Source organism: Hippoglossus stenolepis, chromosome 16 (assembly GCF_022539355.2).
Source record: "Hippoglossus stenolepis isolate QCI-W04-F060 chromosome 16, HSTE1.2, whole genome shotgun sequence".
Classification (NCBI taxonomy): Eukaryota; Metazoa; Chordata; class Actinopteri; order Pleuronectiformes; family Pleuronectidae; genus Hippoglossus; species Hippoglossus stenolepis.
The window spans coordinates 4,471,176-4,490,432 of NC_061498.1; the positions used below are offsets into that span (position 1 = coordinate 4,471,176).

The 19,257-nt window shown below is 42.2% G+C and overlaps 3 protein-coding genes across 5 annotated transcripts in view; all 3 read right to left on the minus strand.

Moving 5' to 3' along the window:
- The window catches only part of clcn7 (chloride channel 7), a 21,775-nt gene extending 5,745 nt beyond the window's left edge, over window positions 1–16,030 (minus strand). Inside the window, exons 1-25 of one of the 3 annotated variants that reach the window (XM_047343822.1) lie at window positions 15,786–16,030; window positions 13,994–14,071; window positions 12,646–12,711; window positions 12,276–12,341; window positions 12,050–12,182; window positions 11,710–11,819; window positions 11,232–11,312; window positions 11,060–11,122; window positions 10,858–10,941; window positions 10,632–10,725; window positions 10,031–10,095; window positions 9,828–9,944; window positions 9,685–9,739; window positions 9,461–9,521; window positions 9,018–9,159; window positions 8,155–8,248; window positions 7,800–7,972; window positions 7,379–7,430; window positions 7,134–7,261; window positions 6,943–7,028; window positions 6,725–6,857; window positions 5,811–5,870; window positions 5,535–5,711; window positions 5,368–5,448; window positions 5,106–5,237 (exon numbers count right to left, since the gene is read on the minus strand). In XM_047343822.1, coding sequence (XP_047199778.1) covers window positions 5,151–5,237; window positions 5,368–5,448; window positions 5,535–5,711; window positions 5,811–5,870; window positions 6,725–6,857; window positions 6,943–7,028; window positions 7,134–7,261; window positions 7,379–7,430; window positions 7,800–7,972; window positions 8,155–8,248; window positions 9,018–9,159; window positions 9,461–9,521; window positions 9,685–9,739; window positions 9,828–9,944; window positions 10,031–10,095; window positions 10,632–10,725; window positions 10,858–10,941; window positions 11,060–11,122; window positions 11,232–11,312; window positions 11,710–11,819; window positions 12,050–12,182; window positions 12,276–12,341; window positions 12,646–12,711; window positions 13,994–14,071; window positions 15,786–15,899 — 2,400 coding nt within the window. In that variant the 5' untranslated portion in view covers window positions 15,900–16,030 and the 3' untranslated portion in view covers window positions 5,106–5,150. Of the gene's footprint in view, window positions 1–3,904; window positions 5,238–5,367; window positions 5,449–5,534; window positions 5,712–5,810; window positions 5,871–6,724; window positions 6,858–6,942; window positions 7,029–7,133; window positions 7,262–7,378; window positions 7,431–7,799; window positions 7,973–8,154; window positions 8,249–9,017; window positions 9,160–9,460; window positions 9,522–9,684; window positions 9,740–9,827; window positions 9,945–10,030; window positions 10,096–10,631; window positions 10,726–10,857; window positions 10,942–11,059; window positions 11,123–11,231; window positions 11,313–11,709; window positions 11,820–12,049; window positions 12,183–12,275; window positions 12,342–12,645; window positions 12,712–13,993; window positions 14,072–15,785 lie in introns of those variants that run through there. The other 2 variants (XM_047343821.1, XM_047343823.1) reach the window with 2 other exon arrangements.
- LOC118124029 lies at window positions 1,437–3,073 on the minus strand. The gene has a single exon (XM_035181810.2). It carries the CDS (start codon window positions 3,071–3,073, stop codon window positions 1,505–1,507), a length of 1,569 nt encoding a protein of 522 aa, XP_035037701.2. The 3' UTR covers window positions 1,437–1,504.
- Window positions 16,031–17,456: 1,426 nt separating the features above from the next.
- On the minus strand, window positions 17,457–18,775 carry LOC118124044. Its single transcript, XM_035181831.2, has 3 exons — window positions 18,603–18,775; window positions 18,128–18,282; window positions 17,457–17,965 (listed from the first exon to the last, which is right to left on the minus strand). Exons 1-3 carry the CDS (start codon window positions 18,711–18,713, stop codon window positions 17,572–17,574), a joined length of 660 nt encoding a protein of 219 aa, XP_035037722.2. The 5' UTR covers window positions 18,714–18,775; the 3' UTR covers window positions 17,457–17,571.
- Window positions 18,776–19,257: the final 482 nt, after the last annotated feature.

A 19,257-nucleotide genomic window follows, 5' to 3' on the forward strand; every position in this document is an offset into this window, starting at 1 on the left:
AGGAGCCCCCAGGGTTCAGCCATGCATTGCCACATTTTTTTTTTTTCCCCAAATGCTCTGCAGTTACTGTGTTATCTCCATGACAACATGTTTTTAAGATATAGCCTATATATTAAAAGGGAAAAATTGTGAAAAATCGCGACTACCAACCTCAATGTTTTCTTTGGAATTTAAAGTTACTCGCACAATCTTTTAAAAATCCTGATACTTAAGATAACGTGGTGGTATTATTTGTGAATTTGTGTATTTTACCTGGACAGGTCGAGGGGGTATCTGGAGACAGTAACACAACAATCAAGAATACGAGCGAGTCAGAGTTAACATTTTAATTATATGTTTTTACTTTCCAGCTATTTGTGACGACAAACAATTATCAAACAGTAACACACCTCAAATTAAATTCAGGCACTGATATCACACGGATTTGCAAATGTAATCTGCATTGACATGGGAAGTTATTCTGTTAAACTGCGGAGACATGAGCCGTGGTAATTGCCTTCTCTCCCTGTAACACACACACACACAGACACACAAAGATACAGTATGTAAACGATACACGTGTGTGCGCGTGTGTGTGTGTATAAGTGTCTAAATGGTTTTTTCCGACAGCTTACTGGGTGGGAGTCATTTATGGCTGCTTAGTGGAGACAGAATAACCCGACTCTTGTAGAGGCCATTCATCCATAACCGCCTGAAAACCACGATGCTAATTCTCAGAGGGAATGCGTAATAATTCAATGAGGTTAAAGATAGTCCGAGGCAGTGATGAATAAATACAAAGGTGTCTTTTAATAAAACCAGGGATGGTATTAGAGGGATGGAGGAATGACACTTTTTTTTGTCGAGAGATTATTGTGTTTTACAAAAAAATATTTAGCTCAGTTTAAATAAGGGAGGGCAGGAGGGCGGCCATCTTGCCCTGAAGAGAGATGGACTATCCTTTGATCCTGACCCAGATCCCCAACATGTGTTTTCTGAAATACCATCATCATGGTCCAGCCTGTGCATCATTCTTTCTCAGAGTGGACCCTTTGCAAAGGCTTTAACAAAACTCTCAAAAGACAAACTTGATGATCATGATCTTTATTTTTCAGGGTTTCCACCACAGATAAATAACAACTACGTAAAAAGACAGAATAAATCTTCAAGAAAAATGTTTTCAAGTGTGCTTTGACCCATATTCCATCTGCTAACATGGAGGAGGCAGGTTACAACCGATTGAAATGCTTGGGCTTCACTTTTGGGAGCTGATCCTGCCCACCTTCACACAGTCCGCTCATTAGTTTCTACACATCCAGTGTGTAGTCCAATGTATTATAATTTATCATTTGCATCACTTACTATCCCAGGTTTGTTTGTGTCAGGAATATGTTACAGTTCCCATCACCGTATATGAGCCTATACTTATTATTATAATACATTTTTTAGGGCAAACTGCAACACCCGGCGAAAACCTGAATCGAACACACTCAAGAAATATACTCAATATGATAAATATTATGGATTAATATAGTCTCCTCATTCTGAGCAGGGTCGAGAGATCAAGCCTGGGTTTTTCAACCTTAGCTGGTTTATCCAGCTCGTTGCCGCTGGCCGCTGCAAACGGATGACACACGGGGCAGGTCTGTTGTAGTTGTGTGATCCTCGTTTCCTCCTTGCTTGAGCTGTTGGTGAAATTAGTTTTGGAAAGTTTAGGCCTGGAAGGTCTGGGCAGTGGGCGCTTGGTACTGGCAGAGGGAATCCTGAAGGCAACTGCACCAAATTTGGGACCAGACCCTTCCCTGTTCGAACGCCTTGTCGGGATGTGGGCGTGAGACATTGCAGCACTCTCCTCCTCCATCTTCTTCTTGCACTGCTCGGCCAGTTTAGCCTCCTTTTCAGCCTTCGCCAATCTCCAATCCTCCCACAGGGCGGCAACAGCAGACTTCTCCTCCTTTTCGCACGTCTCTTTGTCCCAAACAATCTCCTCGGGTGTCTGCGGCCTCTCCTCCACGTCTTTGGTTTTGCGATCGTCGGGGATCATGGATCTCAACATCAATTTTCTTCCGGTCCTCTTCTTGACGTCGCTCATCAGCCTTTTCAGACACTTCTCCTTCGTTTCCAGTTCTCTCAACTGTTGATGTTTCAGGTTTTCCTCGGTGTTCTTTTTGATCCTGTCGGCCAGGATGAGCCTCCTCAGTGTCTTCAGTGCATCTTGAGGGAGGCTTTCGAGTTGATCGAGCAGCACCAAAACATGGCCCTCAATTTTACAGAGCATTTCAGTGGCGTTGCAGACATGATTCCTACCCATGCAGGACTCATACACTCCTGTCACCTTCCTGCTAAGAGTGTCCCACTCTACATCGTCGTCGTCCACGGATAACGATGGAGTGAATGCAACCAGACGTTTGAGTGTGGCGAGTCTCCCCTCGTCTTTGTTGATCATATCCTCCAATTTGGTCAACACCAAATCGTGTATTTGATCGTTTCCTTTCTCTTGTATTTTCTTCAGATTGGTCTGGCGCTCGTCCAGTGTTTCCTTCCGTCTTTCTGTGGCGTTGACCTGCAACAGATTCTGGTCCGACAAATTTGTCACCAGAGCCATTAGCTCCTCAGAGACGTTTACCTCCATCCCCTCCTCACTGCTGTGTGTTAGCGACTGGATGAAAGCGTCTTCCTCTATCTGCATCAAAGAAGCCATCTTGAACAAAATGTCTCTGAATCTTTTGCATTTGTTCATATGCGACTCTCTCTCTGTGACTTCCCTTTCAATGTCCCCCATTCTAGTAATTGACATCCTAACGTCACAAGCATTCTCCTGATTGTGCTTCATCTCTTTTGCAAGAATCCTGTTGGCGTCCATCAAGTGTAATTCCATCAAATTGAGGGACTTTTCATACATGGCCCTTTCTTTCTTCCTGAGATCCTCAAGCTGAATGATGTGTCGTTCCTTTGCTGCGATGGCCTGGTCCATCTCCGCAATTTTTGAATCACAATCATCCACAGTCTTGGCGTACTGCGCCGTAGTCACCAAATAGGATTTTGTTTCCTCAATTATGGCACGCCGGAGCAAATCTAGTTCAATCGCAGACATCTTGTGGTTAGGGCTGACTCAACAATATACTGTAAGAATGTTTTCAGCTTTGCTCAGTCTATTGGCAGGTGGCAACCAGTATCAAAGTGCATAACCACCATAAACCCATTTTTGATATTGCTTTCAGATATTAGTCATATTGGAGGCCCTTATGGGCGTGATGCCTTTGATGCTATACTTTAATGCTGCGCTTTGATGCTGAGCACCTACGCTTTTAATGAAGGAATCTACTGTGTTGGTGCAGCGTGGAGTGGACAGAGCTGTTATGTTCTTGTTGATCCAAAATCTATTAAAATATACATATATAAGTTTGACCTAACACCGCTACAGAAGATCCCATAAATGTTTTACACTTGCAGGTTCCATATAATTAATGGAATAGGCCTTTTTTTTATAATATATTATATATTAATTATATATAATAAAAATATGTATATAACAAACTGTGTGGTTGCTAAAAGGTAAAAAGAATAATTGACACAAGATATCGAGTGGTTGAAAACAGTGCCTAGACTTTTACTGACCCCTAGTGGAGATGGAGAGAAGAGCTGTAGAGTTTGGATTTGGTGTGTGCGAGTGAAAATGTATTATTTTGCTCCAGACAGTTCCGGGTTCATGCTCATGTGGCAAATTAAATCAAATGAATTAGTAGCTGCAAATATTTGCATAAATACTCAAATGCTGCTTTAAAAGAAAAAGAATAGTCTCAGCTTTATTCATCAGCACCTCTTGTAGCCGGGTGGGGATTTCTCCACATGAAGTGGTGGAATTGAAAAAGATCCCTCCGTTGCAAAAGGTTTCAGTTTCTTGCAAACAGACACAAAACTCGTACAATAGATAAATTTAAACTTTATTAATTCACAAAAGGCGTATCCAGTGGTTATAAAATAGAGCAGAGTCAACAGATTAAAGTCGGGAACAAGAAAAAGACGACAAAGGTGTGACAGTGATGAAGGGAAATGCAAAGAACAACACCGGCAGTTGAAGAAATGTTTGATGCACAAATTGATAAAATAATTATGAAATCAGAATATTTTGTGCTGTATACTGACCAGGTAACACAAGGATAAATTGATGAGTTCAAAGAGAAGATGTGTGGTAGACAAAGTTTTACATTCATAGATATGCAGATCTTCATGAGGGACACTTGAAAGTCTTTTTTTGCCAATACACTTTTTCAGTAGGAGGTGCAGACATTTGGTGGACAAACATTTTTTTTTACTACCAATAATACACATATCATATTATATTTGTGTGAGCTCAGTAAAGAAGAACGAGGAGGATCCACATGTAACAACAGAACCATCTCTTAGTAGAACTGCATCATTTAGCCAATCAGACAAGCGTCTCCTCTCCCTTCTGTGATGTAAAACCTAAACATTCTTCCAAACTTAAAAAATAAAACAAGTATTCAACATAAACAATAAATAACATTTTTTTTTCAGTGCAAAACTACACAAAGAAATTGGAAAATACTAAATTTGCTAACATTGTCAGAGAAAAACTTCAAATGGGGACGTGGACGCTCGCTCAAATCAGGTTTTTTTCAAAGCAAACCAGTTTCAATGTCCTGCTCAGTTCAACGGCAAGACACATGTGAATCATTTAAAAAATATAATTAATGAATGTTTAGATATCACTGTTTCAGAACAATATTACTTCATGAGCGGTCGAGCATTCAGCTGTTTGTGATGTTGAGGAGTAAGAACAGAGAACACAAGGTTTTCCATTTACCAGTTAACTGAGATGAAACAGACTTCCCTCACCTGGTGTTTATTATTATCATTATTATCTTTTACTATTATGATTAACCGTTTTTTTTTTTTTATTGTTGATTGAATCTATTTGACTCTGTTGGTAAAATGTCTTGAAACCTTATGAATCTTCTTTGCTTTCACAGAGGAACTGACCTTGTGTTCTCATGGTGACCACTTTGGCATGAAAGAATGGAAGTGATCTCTTTGCCCTCAGAGATGTTCTCTGCATAGCTGGTGCTCAACAGCTTCAGGCATCCGGTGGTAACAGTTCATGGGTGTGTGTGTGTGTGTGTGTGTGAGTGTGAGTGTGTGTGTGTGTACTATGTCTGGGCCAGCTGAAGTTCCTCTAGTCCATGTTTGCCGAGGTGATATCTGGCCAAGTCTTTCCTGGTCACCAGTCCCACCACCTGCACAGGGTCACAAATCAAACGCAGGGGAACAAGGATGTGATCATTGAACATAAAGCAAAGTAAAGTTTAACTCAGTAACTGTAACAAGACATTCAAGAACAGACGGGGACACAGTAAACACACTTACCCTGTTTTCATCATCCGCAACCACCAGGTGCCTGAGTCCCAGGGCTCTGAACAACTTAAACACACGAGGCAGAGACGTTTCCTGGAGAAAACAAAAACAAAGTGAGACTTGAATATTTTAAACCTGGAAAAAAAAGATTTCGGTCTGTAAAACTGTAGATGTCTTACCTGTGGTACTGTGTAGGGTGTTGCGTTCATGAACTCTGTGAGGTCCATCATACACTCCCTCTCGTCCTGGGAGACGTGGATGCTCTGGATCGGGGGGAAGCGGGGGTAGGCATCCCTGAAGTCCTTCAGCTGGAGCTTCCTGTGGGTCAGCCGGGACCGGGCCAACTCCACAAACACCTGCCGGGACAGAACGGGAGAACACGGTGTTTAAAATATCACATCAATCATTCTATCTCAGAGTATTGTCAAACCTCTCCTTCCTGTTGAGGATGTTACCTTGTGCTTGAGGAGAACGATGAGCTGAGAGCGGAGGATGAGCCCGCAGAGCTTGGCTGGCTGATCAGGGGAGAAGAGCAAATGAAGGTTTGACTCTGTGCCGCATGGTTCTTTGCTGCGCTCATTTTACTTTGTTGGACTTTCCTACACAATAGAAACTTGCTAGTGGACTCAGCATGAGGAGGAAGTGCGCAGCAGCAGACGATCTAACTTCCTCAAACACGTCTTCATGTCTGCATTGCACTCTGATCTGTGTTTAGCTGCTACAGGTGCAAGTATCTTTTAACATATTGGGCCCAAAGTTTAGGGTTCAAAAGGTTACTGGACAGATGTAGCTGACAAAAATCATCACATTGAATATTTTGGGGAAAATCCTTTGAAGTCATCAAAAGTCTTACTTCCTGTTGCTGCTGTCAATAGTGAAACCATCAGTAAATGATACTGTTCTATAAACCATACACGCTTGAACCCGAGCAGACAGAAAAAAGCAGAAGAGAACCATCTCCAGGTTTTCATAGAGGAGGTGGTGGTGTTGGGTTATAATCACTCTCCACCTCTTTCTGTAATTTGGTTGATTTGGTGTCATGTTTACATCACTGCCGGTCGGAGCTGGAGCTGCTAATGAGTCCTGCAGAGTAGAATCACTGATGCCTGACAGAAGACACATCTTCATCTTCACAGTCCAACAATATCCCCACAGACACCAGATTAAAAGTTTTGATATAACCACTAAACGCTAAAACAAGCATGCCGGGCCAGTAGGTGGCGATAAACTCAATAATCCATCAAATAGCAGAGAAGGAACACTGTGGTTAAAGTAATATTGGACGAGGAAATCAATTCATGTGGACAGGGCGTCAGATATTGTCTTCTTCATTAGTCATTTGAGGGAATTTCAAAAACAATGATCGTACCTCATCGGTACCAGAAACCTGCACGACGACGGGGAAGCCGTTGTGATTGGTGGATGTGTTGCTCAGGGTGTCCACGATGGTTCCCACCTTCTCTATCCTGTTCAAACAGGTGACTGGAGAACTCATCACCTCCCTGGACGGGGGAGATAAGAGGCGGTGAAACGAAGGAGAACGACTGAAAACTTACGAACACATGAACAAATCAGACGGGAGCTCACCTCGCAGTCAGCCAGTGGGACGTAGCAGGAGCATCCCAGTGTAGGAAGGGAACACTCTGCAGCTTAATGTGGATGTCGTACAGACCCTGAACAGGAACAGACGGGTTACAGACACTTCCCGTGTCTCAATTCATAAAAGAAGCAAACTGTCATGTTGGATAAGACGCGCTGATGTCAACCTCTTTACTCACCTCGACAAAATAATCTCCTACTATCTTGGCGGTCATGAGGACGAGCATGATGGGAAGGCCGTATGTGACGTTTCCCGTAGCCTCCACCATGATGACGGTCAGACTGAGGGTCATTCTCACGATGCCGCCTGAGGATAGATGTTCGTGAGATTAGAAAACTTAAACACATATATATGTATGGGATATAAAGATTTCTATAAGTGGATGTAACAGTAGTTTCTCAGTATTTACATATGATCACTCACCTAACTGAGCTGCAGCTCCAATTAAGGCGTATTTACCAGGGTCCGCCCAGATCTAACAAAACACACACACAGCAGAGTCCAAACAGTCGGTTGTGTCATCCAGAACTCGAGAGGAAGACAATGACTCATCCATTTTTATCTTGAAACCTAAAATCTACTTCACATACATACATATATATGTTTCCTGTTTGTATTATGATTACTGCGATACTGTAATAGAGTTCTGGTACTTTGAAATACATTCCTTTTCAGGTTCATAGAGGAAAGGTTAAAGTGAAGTTTTCTAAACTGTTTTTCCGATGAAGATGAAGATTACAGAGCCTCAAAAGACGGCAGGTAAATTCTAAGCTATGACTAATATTATTATTATGCCCCGGTTCAATACAGGAAACTGAAAGATGTCGTCTAATGCTACACTGACCGAGCCGTTGGAGGGAATGGAGGCCAGCAGGATTCCAAACAGTCTCCCCCAGGCGGCTCCAATTAGCAGAGACGGGATGAAAACGCCGGCCGACACTGCCAGGCCGTACGTCCAACACGCCAAGAAGAAATAGGTCAGAGTGAACAAGCTCAGAGTCAAAGGATTGTAGCTTCCTGTAAAAACAAATAAAAAAAGTTACATAAGAGAATGATAAGCAAACAAACCAGTGGTTCAGGCTTGAATCAATCCAGTCATGCTTCCCTGCACATGAACCCATTTACACAGTGAACAAATAGACACTTGCTTGTAATCGACGAGTTTAGCCTGCTTCCTTTTTACTTTAGCACAGCTTTACCTGGCTGGTTGTGAAAGAGACTGCGGACACTTCTCTCAGGAGTGTTGAAGAAGGCTGTTGCCATGGAGTTATACTCTCCATCTGCACAGAACAACTAGAAAAGAGAGAGGGACACAACAAAGGAAGGATGGAGAGCGTGAGATCTTTCACTTTGCTCGTGGATCAGTCGCCAAAACTGGATGAAATGTGACGTCCTGGGTTTGAATCAATCTTTTGATCGTTCTTCTATTATCAATCCCAATATTCCATATCTCCTTAATCTATCTAAAAAATTGAGAAAAAAAAAAACTCACAAAGACATAATAATCATAATTTACAGTATTAATCTAGCACTGCCTCTGGTATTTGGACTAGAGTCTAACATCAAGCTCTGTGAGGCTTTGATTGTGGACGTCGATCTGCACCAAACTGCAAACATCCTGTAGCCTAGTTGTCAAGACATTTCCCTCAGAATAACAATGTCAAACTGTTTTGGTTTCATCCTCTGGGGACAAAGAATGACAAATAGTATACTCCTCATTACAGCTGGAGAAGCTCATTGAACTCAAACTGTATCGTCTGGTAAATGAAATACAAAGAGGAAGTAACAAGATTCACTGAGAAGGGTTTATCTGATCTGAATCTGCATTTGTGTTTGTCTAATTTGCCAAAACGTGCACATTAAACAAATTGTTCACCAACAACTATTATAATGCATGATTGTGCCTGAGCACGTAACTGCCACTTCCCTATTTTCACCATTATTACAGATCATTGTCTCAATCTAGAGAAGAAGATAAGAGACTATTGAAAAAAAAGGTGAAAACACATGTCCGAGATGTGTGTGTGCGTGTGCGTGTGCGTGTGTCTGTGTGTGTCTGTACCTGCAGTGGGTACTCCTCAGTGTGCTCTGGCCCCAGAGGCTGACAGTCGTTGGAGAAGTAGATCATAGTGAATGACACTGCCGCGGTCACCGCAGCAACCAACATGGCCTCCATCACTTGCAAACAAGGGCGATGGACGTACCTAACACACATAACCATGACCACACAGTTCAGACATTTGTCTTCAGGTTCAAGTTTCAAGTCAGTGAATGTACTTGTTCTCACACTGCGACTATTTTTAAACCCATCAATCACGAGATGTTGATATTCCGAGAAACTGTTTTCATTGCTCACTTAAAAACTTCCTCATCTTGCACCCGTCTTGTTACCAGCAAAGCATTCAGGCGGCCGTGTTGTTTTTGTTGGCACACCACAAATGCAACACAATTCACAGGGGAATTACAATTTATTTTATACTTGTAAGCAATTAAATCTTTTCTTACCGGATCCTGAAGATGGTCAACCAGTAGTTGAGAATATTGAACAGAGCTCCGAGCAAACCACCTGCACAGGAGAGGGATGAAAATCAGGAATTAAAAACACCTTTAGATTTTCAAACTTGAAAAGCATGTAGGTTGTTTGGGAAATGTCAATATTTCATATATTTACACTAACGTCACCCTACAAAGAATCAAACATACTTCCAAAAACAAAAAGGTGTTTTTACCTATAGCTCCCATAGCGATGAACAATGGAATCTCATAGAGATTATAGGCCACACTCTGACAAAGAACAAAAATACAATGTCACCTTTTACATAACAACGCAGAGCTGGAAGAAAAACCATGATTTACAATACAAGTTCCTTACATCACTCTGAAAGCGACCAAAGTTGATGAGACCGGGGCTGGAAAGGTCTCCAGTTTTGTTGTGATAGATGCTGAGGAAGAAGTTCAGGGTGAAGGTGGAAATCATGGAGGCAAAAAACTGCAGAAGAGAAAGGTTTACGTGAGGAAGGAAATAAAAACACCATGCAATCATTTATCGTGGGTTTGAAATACAGATGCACTTACTATCCTCCATGTCAGCATCTGGTTCCAGAAAGAAGCTCCCTCCTCCAGAGAGAACAGAACGCCACCTATTGACCAAAGAAACAAAAATCATGATATAAACTAGATAAGGGGGCACTCAGAGAACACACACCACCACCAAGGCTAATGCTGAAGCAATGTTTCCCATCAATTATCAAGACTGTGGTGCCCGGCCATATCCTCATTTGTCCTGCCACAGTTTCATAATAAATCAGATATTGTTTCGTGTCATCCGTTAAGTTGTTACTGTGCACGCAGACAGTCTGACCACATAGTTTCGGCTGTGGTTGTGCACGGACCAGCAAGTGGCACGAAATGCAGATTTCTCTCTGTCTTTCTCACACGAGAACTTCTCTTTCACTCGGCAGATTCTTCTTTCTCAAGTTTTAGCTTTGCATTTTCACATTTTTCATAAATCGTATAATTCGTCATCTAACAAAGTTAACAGTGACAGTAGAGAGTCTGTACTTTTCACCAACAACAGTTTTTTCTTTCCTACTTTAAACCCGCCCCCACATAATTCACACAGATTCCTAATAAAGCACGTGTTTGTACTGTGCTCCTGAGTCAGCTGTATTTTTACCGACTGGTGCCCCGAAGGCAGCTGAAACTCCGGCGGCAGCTCCGGCAGAAACAAAGTCCCTTTTTTCTGTGTCTCTCCGGAAGTATTCAAAGATCTGCAAACACACACCAACGATTCATATTTCAAATTACTCAGTAATCAGCGGTAATATTTCAAATGGGGGGGGAAATGTTGTTTGTCAGCTGATGACACAGAAAAAAATATCACCGCACACACACACACTGACCTTGAAGTCTCTCTTTAGAGACGTACTCCTGCCCTGGGAGACGCCTGCAGCTACAACAGCACCAGAATGAATCATGGGCCCTTCCTGAGGGATTATGGGTAAACAAACAAGACGCGTATGAAAATAGATTCTCAGGAGGCATTAAAATAACAAAAACGTCACAATGAACCCGAATGACACAGATGTAATGTCAAATTTTCACCTTTCCGACAGCGAGGCCGCCAACCACAGAACAAATAACTCCGCAGACTTTCACCACCAGGGTCTGTAGAGGACAAACACACAAAATGTAAGGATATGAAGGTCTATCCAATAAAAAAAAAATTGTTTCAAGTACATTTATTACAATGTCTCTCGTGTGTTTGTGTGCGTACCTTGAGTCGTACGACCCTGGGAATCTTGATGCCATTCAGGTAACATTTTATCTGGGGTATACCACTTCCTGCCGCTATGGGCTGGATCACACAGAGGAGGAGAGGAAGGGGTAGTCAGAGTGAAAATCAACATTGCAAGCTGGCTTTGCAAATGTCTGGGAATTATAAAACACATAATTGAGCAACTTCAGACTGGAGGGAGGAACAACAATGTTATAATGTCCCTGATCACAAGCTCACAAACTGTGGCTTATTAGACTGGCAGGAATAAAGAATTATCACACATTACGCATTGTTAGTTTTTACTTCCACAGTTTAAACTGAGACATGTAACTTTTAATACAAATACTTTCTCACACTCGAAGAACTAGTTAATGACACAAAAGAGGAAGAAATGAGCACATACAAAAAAGGAACCGTGTCTCCGAAGTAACGATAATAACCGAAATGTCAAATTATTTCCCCTTTTCAGTCTTACCTCAATAAACGCAACTATGATGGCCCCCAACATGACGATGGCAGAGTTGAGGACAGCCCAGAGCAGGAGGGAGATAGACAGGCCGCCTACCTCTGTGAACTTCTCGATGTCTGTGTGGTCAGAGGTCAAGGAACGACTCTGGGTCCCGACGGCACACGGCCGAAGCCGTTTAGTGGCCAATTATCACAGCAGGTGAATGATAGTACAGACCAGGACGATGGATACTAACTGTTATTAAAAGATGCTATTTTAACAAGGTATATTATGACTTAGCGAGCCAGTAAAGTTTAGTCGTATGTTGCTAATAGTCAAGTGTGTCATGAACACATTTTGAGGATACTCGTTTTGACCACTTGGTATTTGAACCCGGCCAGTTGCTCCACCGCAATGTCTATGAAACAGGCGATGAGGCCCGTGAGGAAGCCGATGAGACCGCAGACCACCCAGCGACTGATCTCCAGACACCGGAAACCCTGAAGGCGCAAGAGCATGAAGAGATGGAGCAAAACTGCAAAAATCGAGGTAATGCATCATATTTTCGGGGGGGGGGGTTCCACCCAACTCACCATGTAACTCATCCTTCTCTCCTCCTCCAGAAACAGCTGGTTTTCAATGTTATCATAGTCCAGACTCTGGAATAACAAACACACATTAAATACTAATACGTTAAGAAAATGACAATGATGTTTACACATGTTCTTCAATGCGTCACGATAAACCTGGATCCTGAAAATGTGGCAAAACTGACGTAATGCAGAGCAGATTATATCAACTGCTGCCAGGTTCCAGCATTTTTAATGAGATTAATGTCCTGTGTGTTTATGTGGTTTGGGTTTGATGGCCTGAACTGTATTTTCTATACCCGAGTTATTGACTAATTTGACAGTTTTTTTTCATTTCTATCTAGATTCATCTAATAATCAGCTCTCTGTTTACCTCATATTTAAGAGACAGTAGCTTCTCGGTGTGAGGGATCTCTTTGGGCCGCCCTCTTAGAGACTCCTGCAGGATAAAAATAAAAAACAAAAAGGTCACCACATGAATTCTGACCTGGTGAGAGACGACAAGGAGCCGGGAACTAAGTTACTGGACTTTTGAATAGTGGTGAAAAGCAGCAATTCACAAATCAGGAAGACGTTTTCACACTCAAAAGTCACCTCAATAGACAAAGAAATGAAAAAAGTTGGACAGAATTAAACTTTACATACTGTTAACACGGACAATAAAGCATGCGGAAGAGGGTGAACACTTAATATAGGAATATTAAATCTAAATGTAGGAAAGAATGAGTTCTTGTTAGTGCAGATTGTTGTACTGGTGCAAAACGTATCAACACATGCAAACAAGCCAGCTACAGACAGATACCAACATGCAGTCTCACTGTCACACAACCGGCAGCAACTAGAGCAACTGAGGTAACCGACGTGCACACAGCAAACAACAATCAGACAGATCACATGCATGTCGTGACACACCTCATCGGTCATGGAGCCATTTCTCTCCATCCTTCTGAACTATGTCACTAAGCATTAGTCATGCGGCCCTGTACTGGGTTGCAACTAATAGTCGCCTGAAGCGGTGACTTTCAGTTCTTTGTTCGATCAGAGAACTCATCTGACACACTGACTTACTGATTTCTGGGAGTTTAAGGGAGTAATGCAAACATATTTTCATGTCTTCGCCTTCATATTTTCACAGTGTTGGAGGGGTTTTGATAAAGGGTTAAATAATGTGCCTTCCTTCATCTGTTTCCATCACAGACAGAGAATCACAGTGGAAACCGACAGACAGATGAGTCAACTGTCGCTGTGGTCATTTGGACCATTATCAGGCCTTTTCTGTGTCAGCTCTCCCACGGTTATAAGGAAGCTACAGATCTTAAATTAAATACGTTACCTATATTAAGAAGACTATGGTCCTACCCCTCAACTCTATGTGAAGTTGTACCTTCTAAATCAGGCCCTGAGGCTGCATGAGTAGACAGTCAGCCAGACACACACATGTAAACACGAATGTGAGGCCAAATAACATTTTATCAACTATAAATGTGCCCTCACACGTCGCTTGATGTTTAATATGTCATTTTAAGACAGAGGCAGATGGGTTTTCAAAGTGGTGGGAGACAGGTGAGGTTTCTACTGTTACAGGTGGGTGAACTAACTACATTTCTACAGGTTGTAAGCGAAGTGGCTGCTAAGGGTCTCGACGGGGTGTGGATCTATGGGAGCGACAGACACAGATTGACGACAAGAGTGCGGTGACGTTTTTCGAACACGGACTTTACCTCGTCTGACGTTATCTCCTCCTCCAAATCCACTGTGCTGAGTCTGCCTATCTGAAATACACTGCCCCCTTCAGACGGCTGGACACCAGAGACAGCAACACAAATAAACATATGGATGTATGGATGCAACACTCTTTATGATCACTTGTGTACTAGAATGCCCAGAGAAGGGGCAACTGTGGCTCAGAGCGGGTCGTCCACGCCACAGAAAGTCAGTGGTTCGATCTCTCGGGCAAGATACTGCACCCCGAGTTTCCCCCTGATGGCTGCCGACAGTGTGTGAATGGTGGGTGATAGAATAAACTCAGCATAAAGTAGTGCTGCATGAATGTGTGTGTGAATGGGTGAGTTCTGCTTGTACTGTAAAGCCCTTTGAATAGTTGATATACAATCCATGTACTGTTTTTAATAAATTTTAATGTTAAGTCATGGGTGTGATATTTGTGAATTATAAAAGCTGAAAGAAAAGGGCTAAGGGAAAAGATATGAATTAAAAACATGTATATATATTCAGAAACAACAAAAAAAACAACTTCGCTTGCTATAAATGACGTACTTTTTAATTCTTATTGTGAAAGACCGACAGCACAGTGTATTTTCTTGAGTTAACTTTAAGATAAAGTTAGTTTGAGTCCACCCTTGGTCCCGATGCTGCGGGGAGTAACTGACTAATCACTGCTGCATTTACAGGAAGAAAAGGAAGTTGCATTTTCCAGTAGTTTTCTATATTTGGACAACAGCTTGGCTCAGGCCGCAGCCGGCTGTCTAACATGATACTGTCAGTGATTGACACCAGGGCTGCATGCAAAAAAACAAACAATTATCACAATGCAAATTTTAAATCAAAAGCAATATAAGAAAAGTCCAAATTCTATCAATATAACTCTTATGCAATGTGCAGGTCACAGTCTCATAATGGATCTACCTCACAGTTGTAAAATGTTTATCACGTTTGTCATTCTTTGCACATAAATAAGAGTTTAAAACCCCAAATTTAACTCAGGAGTCTTTACATTTCAAAGAGATAATAATAATAATGTGACAGTTATCGTGATAAATATCGATTTATCAACTGATATGAAAGTTTTATCTTGATATAATTTCTGCCCAGCTATACTTGATATATATAATTTTAAAAGGTTCAGTGTGTAAGATATAGGTTAAAAATGTATCTATAGTCAGAAAGTATATATAAAACAATCCTAGTGATGTTTTCACGAGTGTGTTTCATCTAAATTGTTGTTTTCTTTACCCTGGAATGAGCCCTTTATGTTTTAAATACTTTATATTTACATCGGCAGCGGGTCCTCTCTACGGAGGCGGCCATGTTTTTTTACAGTAGCCCAGACTGGACAAACTAGACAGCTGCAACGTGCAACTTCACCACTAGATGTCACTACATTCTACACACTGAACCTTTAACTCATCAGAACTCTAACTTGTACAGGATTAAAAAATACATTTCATTACTACGAGACTTTTCCCGTCTCAAACAAACCCCTGTGACAAGCCACGAGAGGAACCAGCTTCCTGTAACCCTCATCATTTTCTACAGATAACAGAATCTCACTATTTAACCCTCACTGATTGAATCAGTCTCGTTTCAGACACATTCCGGCCTCACACGAAGCAAAACGTTGCGTCTGTTTCGCGGCTGCACACGTGAAAATAAAAACGAAACAGGCACTAATGACGGCGTCGAAGCGTTTCCGTGACACATGCAGCGTCCGAAACCAGCCTCACAGGGACCGAACGACACCTGTTAGCCGTTAGCCGCCAATGCTAGCTGTACCTGTCTGGAGTGGGAGGTCTGCTCGGAGCCGTTGAGCAGCGGGGTTCTCTCCCCGGTGGCCCCGGACTCGTCGGCCCGGCTGGACCACGACACTTTCTTGGTGATGTTGGCCATGGCGGCCCCCCCTCCCCGGTTCCTGTGGGCCCTCTCTGTGCCGCGGAGCTACTTCATTAATGTCCGCCGCTGCTGCTGTTGTTATCCTCCTCCAGCTGATCGCAGTCACTCCTGCAACTCGTGACGCTTTGTACGGCGAGCGAGGAGGGGACAAAGTTAACTGCGAAGGCCCGTTGGATTGTGGGACTTGTAGTTTTTGTTTTGTGGTAGTGTTAAAACTGAGAGATATATGTGGCAACTTGCAGAGGTGGAAGAAGTGTGCGGGTCATCTGCTTGTGTAAAAGTAATAATAACAATAACAATAATAATAATACAAATATTAATAATAAGAACAATAATTATAATAATAATAATAATAAACTACGGTGGCCGACTCAATGCACTGCAAATTGAGAAAACTCAAAAAAACTAAAAACAACTTCATCAATTTGACGACATGTGCGCTGCAAAAAGTCAACGGAAATGTTTCCAGGATAAAAAGTGATGGACCCGGGCTGTAGTTCAATCCTCTGTGAAGTTCCATCACCACTGACGAGTATCATACTTCAATAACTTGAGCCAGGTTCCTCACTTTTTTGGGTCGAAAACCTTTTTTGGGTTAGAACCGAACTCTAAAAATTGACCCACTCACTCACACAGTCACTCATTCACTTGTTGGAGTATAATATGCAATTCTAATAGGACTTTTGCAAATATGCACCGAAAAGAAGAAAAAATGCCATGATAGTTTATTCATATACAGTATATATATAAAAAAAATACATACAGATGCTGCATCTATCTGCTGTCATACAACAGCTTTGCCCCTGCTACAGTGACCCTGAGCGAGACACTCTCCTTTTAATTAGCTTGTACTGTAAATTGTAAAGATATTTAGAGCAATTATATAGTCTCTTATTGCAGAGACTCAAATGTGAAAAAAGTTTTATTTGGCAAAGAAACAGTCAACAAAGCTGAACAGCAAACTATTGAAACATCATGATGCACAGCACATAATAAAGTGGAAGCAAGCTGTAAACGCCTCTATGCACAATGTAAGAGGCTCTGCAGATGTCATTCAACATGAAATAAATGGATTTTTCAGAAGGGAGCAGAACTTAACATTCAACTCCCAACAGTCGGACCTTTAGTCAACGCCTCTTTCTCCGCGAGCCGCCTCCTCTCATCGCTAATGTATGAGTCATCATATAAGTTCTGAGAGGTAACCTGTAAGGAGGACGCTTGATTAAAGTTATAAGATATGCTGCATTCTGCCTGCAATTTAGATTTTCAAAAGTAGGTCAAGTTCCTTCTTCTTCTGATTAGATTCAGTTTATTCATCGTAGGTGCCCAGAGTTTTACTCACTGGTTGCATCCTTTCTCGGAACTGGTCGTTGTGGGATCTTGTGCCTCACAGGAAGATGGAGGACGCTATGGATCACTGAAGTTTCTACCTTAGTCTCACTTTCTTCCTCCTCCTCTTCACCTTTCCACCTGCCATCCCTGGACTGATGTGGCTCAGACTGGGATGTGGGGTTTTGGGTCTGTGGTAGAGAGCATGTCTGAGGTCTTGGCTTTTGGGCTTTTGTATGTTTAGGCCGGTTTGTTGTGTGGTCTTGATATGACCTATCCTGTGAAGGACTATCAGTCTTGGTTGGGCTGATTTCGTCTACTCTGGGTTGGTTATGTCCTCTCAGACTCCTTCCAGGCCTCCCTCCTCTATGGGCTGGGATCTTCTACGTGGTTCTTGGTATTCTCGGTGTGTGATGTTGGAGTTGAGGGCCTCTTCCTGTCTCACTGAACCACTGACGTTTCCTCCTCCCTCCACTTGGGTCAAACGGAGCACCTGGATATTCAGGGATTCCTGCAACCCTTTCAGCCCCAATAGCAGCTCATCGTGCTGGGCTTGAACGGCAGCCAGCCGGCCCTCTTGGCTCTGAAGCTCCAGGGTAAGGTTGGACAAATCCTGACCAAGATCAGGCTTCTTTTCCTGGGTTTGTCGGCGAGTCTCCCTCAGGTTACTCTCCAGCAAACTCATACGACCCTCTATCTGGTTGCTCTTCTCCTCAAGCTTCCTGCTCCACCCCCTGGGATGATAAACATCATGAGAATATTTTAGTTTAATTCATGTATTACTTGTTAATAACAATTCACCCAATAATACCAAATATATTTTTTATCATATATTACATTTTGACTTGGGCCAAATAGTTTTGTCTACAGGGACCACAGTGTATTCTCCAACTAACCTGAGACCCAGTATCTCCTGTGTTATGCTCTGCTTCAGGTTCATGAGGTCCTGTGACAATTGGTTGTATTGGAAATTTTGGGTCTGAAGACATCTCTCCCCCATCAGGTCCAACGTGTTCAAACGCTTCTGGGTCAATGCCTGGAACTGTTGAAACTATTAGAGAGAAAACGGGTTTTTTCACAAGGGTCTCAACAGCTGTTTATTAAATTGCTTGAATGAAAATACTTAAAATCTCCAGACGGGAAAAAAACTTGTTGGCCCATACAACAATTTTTCCTGCAGCCCACGATACTTTCAAAATGACTACATATCTGAAGACAGTACAGAAACACTGAGGAGTTTAATGTACGACTATGTGACAGATATATGATCAAAACTATGATCAATTAATCATTGTCACAGATTATTCACTTACCTTTCTGAAAGTTAAACAGAGTCAATGAAAACACATATTTATTCAGATTCTAGCAAACCTGTCCGTTGAGCCATTGGAGCCTCGGATCGATTTGCTGCACCTTCACAGACTGAAGCTGCAGCAGGAGAACCAGGACCAGGGGCCAGCGGCCGGGCTCGAGGCTGCTCATGGTGCAGTAGAGCTGGGATAGATGCTGCTCAGTGCTCAGAGTTAAGGACAAATGGGAGAGAGAAAGACACGTACATTATGAACACCCACGGATTGGAAGCAGATTTTTCCATTACATCATTGGGGAGCTGGGGGGAAACGCAAATGGGGGTACTCAGTTTCTCTCTCTCTCTCTCTCTCTCTCTTCTGCATGAATGAATAGAAAGAGTAAACAGTTTAAAACAATCCACCATCTTATCGTTGATCAAAATGTAGAATAGTGAAAGCTAAACTCTTTCTAGGGAAGTAAGACTGAAAGTGACCGTTTTCAATAGTGTCTGTTATGTTAATCCTCTACTGCAACACCACATTGTAGTGATAAAGTTTTGATTTATTAAATGACCTTCCCCCGTCTGATAAATAATTTCCTTCAATTCAATAAATGTGGGCTTTTATTTTTGTGTTGTTGTAATGTAGCAGTAAATCTCATGATGTTTGCAGCCTGTACTTTCCTCTTCCCCCCCAACTGACCCAGCAGAGGATATGGACTTCTTCTTGTTCTTCCA

What these genes read in the sequence shown, in the direction of transcription:
- LOC118124044 (XM_035181831.2), bottom strand. Translation starts at nt 18,713, where the DNA reads ATGAGCAGCCTCGAGCCCGGCCGCTGGCCCCTGGTCCTGGTTCTCCTG. An exon ending in TCCAATGGCTCAACGGACAG is followed by an intron (nt 18,283 to 18,602) that starts GTTTGCTAGAAT and finishes TCTCTCTAATAG; the next exon opens with TTTCAACAGTTCCAGGCATT. An exon ending in CAGGAGATACTGGGTCTCAG is followed by an intron (nt 17,966 to 18,127) that starts GTTAGTTGGAGA and finishes TTATCATCCCAG; the next exon opens with GGGGTGGAGCAGGAAGCTTG.
- LOC118124029 (XM_035181810.2), bottom strand. Translation starts at nt 3,073, where the DNA reads ATGTCTGCGATTGAACTAGATTTGCTCCGGCGTGCCATAATTGAGGAA.